General features: G+C 34.6%; 1 protein-coding gene across 1 annotated transcript in view; it reads left to right on the top strand.

Moving 5' to 3' along the window:
• The window catches only part of LOC101515646 (TPR repeat-containing thioredoxin TTL1-like), a 4,594-nt gene extending 959 nt beyond the window's left edge, over nt 1-3,635 (top strand). The window contains exons 2-8 of the mRNA XM_073364987.1: nt 1-355; nt 466-658; nt 814-986; nt 1,480-1,813; nt 2,082-2,286; nt 2,371-2,471; nt 3,040-3,635. The exon at nt 1-355 is cut by the window's left edge and continues 37 nt beyond it. Coding sequence (XP_073221088.1) covers nt 1-355; nt 466-658; nt 814-986; nt 1,480-1,813; nt 2,082-2,286; nt 2,371-2,471; nt 3,040-3,192 — 1,514 coding nt within the window. The 3' untranslated portion in view covers nt 3,193-3,635. The remainder of the gene's footprint in view (nt 356-465; nt 659-813; nt 987-1,479; nt 1,814-2,081; nt 2,287-2,370; nt 2,472-3,039) is intronic.
• Nucleotides 3,636-5,599: the final 1,964 nt, after the last annotated feature.

The raw sequence follows: 5,599 nt of genomic DNA, 5'->3' as shown, positions 1-5,599 counted from the left end.
CTTTGTCCAGTTTTCACAATAGTAATGGAATAAAAGGGGTGATGGGGAATATCATGAGGAAGAACAGTAATGAACTTGCACAGTTTCTAAGTCAAAGCCACAAAAGTTTAGACCCTGAAGTGTTGAAAACTATGGGAAATGAAAAATACAAAAAGGGTAGATTTGAAGAGGCTTTGGCTTTGTATGATAAAGCAATTGCACTTGACTCAAATAAAGCAACTTATCATTGTAACAAGAGTGCAGCTTTAATTGGATTAGGAAGGTTTCAAGAAGCAATTTTTGAGTGTGAGGAATCTATCCGGTTGGAGCCTTCTTATAATAGAGCTCATAATCGTTTGGCAACAATATATTTCAGGTACTTTGATAATAATATTTATAAGGGCTAATCAGGGTTATAAAGGTATGTGACCGTGATATGAACTGTGAGACAACTGTTTTTGATGTTGTCGAATTTTTTTAATGCAGAATAGGAGAATTCGAAAAGGCACTGGATTGCAACAGATCAACTACATATGTTGATTCTGTACTTGCTTTCCAAGCCAGGGCTCTAAAAAGCCACCTTAACAAATGCATTGATGCTAGAAAATTCAATGAATGGGGTGTTATACTTAGGGAAACACAGTCTGCATTATCCTTAGGTGCTGATTCAGCTCCACAGGTTAGTTCCTTGGTCAAGCAATTTAGATTTTTACAGTAAACAGTTCTATACTTCAATAATTTTATCCTAGAATTCTTCTTTTCTTTAAATTAGTATCATAGGAGCACTCTGCTGCTATGGCTCATGCTGATTAGAATTGTTTGTACGTGTTATAGATCTATGCTTTACAAACTGAAGCCTTGATGAAGCTTCTAAGATATCAAGAGGCATATACCAGTTATGATAAAATGCCAAAATTTTCACTTGATTGGTGTAACCAGATATTTGGCATGGCTACTAGCGCTTACCTGTTGATGATAGGGGCACAGGTTTACTTGGCATCCGGCAGGTTGGTGAATACAATGCTGTACTTAACAATTTCGTCTCATTTATCTATTTGCTATGTAACAATGACACTTATGATAAAAAGCATGTCTAGTGCCTTACAAGTGTTAGTGTCTGGCATTGAGAAGACACTGATATATGTGGTTGCACTGAATCACTTTCGTTTTCTTAAATTATCATTAGTTTAAATTATCATTAGTGTCTACTAGTTGGTGTCAATGTCGTGTCTGTGTTTGTTTCAGTGTATCATAGATTCATCGGGTATTTGACATTTGAAATGCACTATGGTAATTAATTTGCTAAATTATGGTAAGCTAGAATAGTATATTCAAATTGCAGACAACAATGTGAAGTGGCTGCAATATTTCAAATGCATCTCCCCCACAAACCACAATTGCTTCACACCGATGTTTTTGCAGATCACCGCAACATTGTTACATTTTCTGAGCCTAGTTATTGAATGAACTCAAGTTGAGTTGAACTTTGTTTGTTATCAGGTTTGAGGATGCTGTAACAACAGCTCAGCAAGCAGCAAGAGTTGATCCAACCAACAGAGAGGTGAATGCAGTGTTAAGGAGATCCAGGGCAGTGAGCTCGGCTAGAATGAGTGGAAACTTGCTCTTCAAGGCATCCAAATTCATGGAAGCATGTGCAGTATACAATGAAGGACTAGAGCATCATCCACACAACTCAGTTCTTCTTTGCAATAGAGCAGCATGTCGTTCTAAGTTAAGCCAATATGAAAAAGCAATTGAAGATTGTAATGCTGCACTTATGCTTCATCCTTGTTATAGCAAAGCAAAGCTAAGGAGGGCATATTGCAATGCCAAGGTATTTTAAATGCTACTTTATTATTAAATTCTTCTTGTATCGCAAATACTTTCACAATTTTAGATTGTGGTAGCATTGTGATACTTGATATTGAAGAGATTCACAATCAAATATAGCTGATGTAGCCTAAATTGTAGTTACATTACAGTCTCAGAGACATCAAAATCTTGATGTAGCAGTCCAGAACGCAGTTAATAACCACTTTTGAAACCCTGCATATTTATTTACGGATAGTAACTCTTTTGCTATATCGTTTTTGTTGATGTAGTTGGAACGATGGGAAGTCGCCATTCAAGACTATGAAATGCTGATAAGAGAAAAGCCAGGGGATGAAGAAGTAGCCAAGGCTTTGTTTGAGGCTCAGCTCCAACTCAAGATTCTACATGGTGAAGATATTAAGGATTTGAAATTTGGTTCAAATTTGGTTTTTATCTCAAGTAATGAACGTTTCAGACATTATGTAACCTCACCTGGTAAGTCAAATAATGGCTAATTCTCTTATACAATTACTTTGAGTATTACAAATGAACTAACCAGTTGAAAGGGTTATTGAATAGGTATGGCTGTAGTGCTTTTTAGTAACAAGGGAACACACAAACAAGTGTTGTTGATGTTGGAGCAAACCAGCAAGAAATTTCCATCTGTTAATTTCCTAAAGGTTGGTTTATTTTGAATTGTTAAGGCTTTACAGCAACATAAAAAGTTAGAAGATATAATCTTGAACAGTAGTAATATCAGGATAATATGAAACAAAATTCTAGTTTTCAAATGCAACTGATTGAATATATACCTCAGATATCAAGTTTTAGTGTAGCTTTTTTCTCTCTAAATTTTAACTTTTATCCTTTTTCTATCCAATCAAATAACTATTTTCTTTAAATTTTAACTTCTATGATTTTATCGAGAAAATCAGAATGACATTTTTCAATTTTATCCCTCTATTTTATACAAAGTCTATTTGGATAAACTTTTAAATAAGGATTTATAGAAAAATAAATACTCAAAGAATCTTCAATTACTACATGCTTTTTAAAGAACAAAAAACTTCTCATATAAGTTAAAATTATATTCTTCATCTCATATTTTAAAAACTATTTCATTTAACTTTTCCTTTAATTTATGAACTTATAAGGACTTCTCCTTAAGTAAATAATCATAGAACTTATTTTAATAATCTAAACTAGGCCATTGTTACTTACTTTTAAAACTGAAATACAATTATGCAGGTAGAGATTGAAGACCACCCTTACATGGCAAAATCAGAAGGTGTAAGCTCATTTCCAGCATTCAAAATATACAAGAATGGATCAAGGGTTAAAGAGATTTCAGGAAACAACCATGAGTTGTTAGAAAAATCAGTTAAATTATTTAGCAGCTGAGATAATTGTACTCCTTCAAATAGAACATAATATTGTGCAGAAAATGGAGAAAAAATATTGGATGTTTTAGAGTACAAGGGAAAAAGAATAATTCGATACAGTTGTTTTTCCTTCAAAAGTTTGGAACAGGAAACCACATATAACACTGTCACTCACTCTGATGGAAGGTGTGTCTGGTGTTTGACACCGACACGATATGTGACTACCTTAAAAAAGTTAACAGTGATGTCTAAGTTTCAATGACAATACTTCATATTAGTACATAGAGAAGTCTATAGGAAAAGGAATTGTATGTCTTGGTAATAGATTCTTATAATCCCTTGGATGTTAGAGCATTCTTCAATTATTCATATATCCCATATATTATGTATATTAGTCAGCTACATTGTATTTTTGGTTATTAATGTTCTACATATATTATTATATACCATATGTTATTTGAAGGAGGGTTATTTCATAGAAAATGTCTGATAGGACTCGGAATTTCCCAACCTCACTCTTTCATATAGCAAACGTCTAACTGAATTCTAGGGACCTCAATAGCCAACTTTTATTCTCTCTCCCTGGCCCCACTTTTCCTTCCATGTTCCTATCAATGCCACCCTCTTATAACCAACCTTGTCCTCAAGGTTGGAAGTGGTTGTTATCGTTCCTATTGCCCTTAGGAGATCCTTCAACTCGCCTGAGGCATAAACAAGAACTGGGTTGCTCAGGACACTAAAGAAGGACGGCAATTGCACCCAAATGTTTCCTATATCATATACAAATTTCAGAAAACTTTAGATTGTAGGGGAATTTCGCCCGTAGCATTCATAGTTCTGCACCTTAGAATAAAGAATACTAAATCCCCAACCATAGCTCAATTCCTCCATAATGTGTGTCTTGTCTCTAAATTTTCGTCTTGCTCGATTTCAAAAACAATTTAATCAAAAAGAAAGGACACAAAAGGATCGAACTCATGTGTGTTTTGTCTCTAAATTTTCATCTTGGATCGAACTCAGGATCTTCTAGTTACACATACTAAACACAACCACTGAGCCATTAACAATATCATGTCAAATTATAACCAATTATACATATATATATTCACCAATATTTTGGAAATATCTCAAAATCTCACATTTTTCAAAATATACTTAGTCCCATAATTTTGGAAATATCATGGTTTCAGATAATGATATGTTACCATTTGAACCACTGCTTAGTAAGCTATGTGTTCCACTTATCCCGAATAGATTGGTAGACAAGCTTTAAACCAGTTATTCATTAGAACAAGTGTGCACAACCTATACATGAAATCTCAGTACTATCGAAAGAATTTTACAGATGACACATTTTTTAAGGCTTTGTGTCATGTACCCTTTTGATGAGAATTTAAGAGTCAAGCCTTTTAACTATTTGAAGCGGCCTCGCTTCACCCTCACATAGGTAGACTATATCAGAAATACACCCATAATATGTATTCCAACAAATTCATGTTATATGTCTATTAAGAGTAAAACTCAACCTTCCAACCTTATACTTATGGTCCAAGTACTTTCAACCTTTGAGATGTATCTATATCCAAGTATTTGCAATCACTCTAATAGTGTATTTTTATCCAAGATACAAGGTAGATAAAAAACTTGGTGAAATAATATTTGTATAGAGAAGGTGAAGAGAAAGTTTAGAAAGAAAGTTAAGAGAGAAGGTATAAATGAAAAATGATAGGAGGAGTGACATTTATAGAAAAATCTTGACCATTTGTGGCGGCCAAAGCAGCCACAAAATCCAACGGTAACTAAAGCCTATGTGGCGGCTTTTACGGTCAAAAAACAAGGAATTTGCGGCGACCTAAACAGCTTGAACTGGCAACGGTCCATTGGGCATTTGTGGCGGCCTTTGCAGTCACAATGGGTAACAATCCACTTATTTTGTGGCGGCCTAGGCGGTCACAAATGGTTTGCCTTTATGGCGGCCTTTACCCTCATAAAGGGGTGATTTTGTGGCTGAAAAGCCCTCACAAAGGACTATAATTTCAGTTGAATTTTGTGGCAGCCTAAACCCTCACAAAATGAAAACGTTGTGATTTTGTGAGGGATTAGGCAACCACAAAATCCAGTTGAAATTATAATCCTTTGTGAGGGCTTTTTCAGCCATAAATAACAACCAATTTGAGTTTTAGTATTTGTGAGGACTTTTTCGATCAGTAATTTGTGAGGGTTTTTTTCGGCCACAAAATAAGTATTTTCTTGTAGTGTGTGAGTCGATTTTCCACCATTGATGATTAATTAGATATGAGCTTGAGTCTCATCCCCAATGATGTCTTCAACACCATGTCCCTTGTTAGACCTTTCATCAAAGAATCTGCAAGATTCTTTTCAGTTCTTACAAAATCTAAGGATATTACTCCATTTAAAATAAAATC

This window comes from Cicer arietinum, chromosome 2, assembly GCF_000331145.2.
Source record: "Cicer arietinum cultivar CDC Frontier isolate Library 1 chromosome 2, Cicar.CDCFrontier_v2.0, whole genome shotgun sequence".
Taxonomy (NCBI): domain Eukaryota; kingdom Viridiplantae; phylum Streptophyta; class Magnoliopsida; order Fabales; family Fabaceae; genus Cicer; species Cicer arietinum.
The sequence above is the reverse complement of the archived record's forward strand: the minus strand, read 5'-3'. Positions and strand labels throughout refer to the sequence as shown.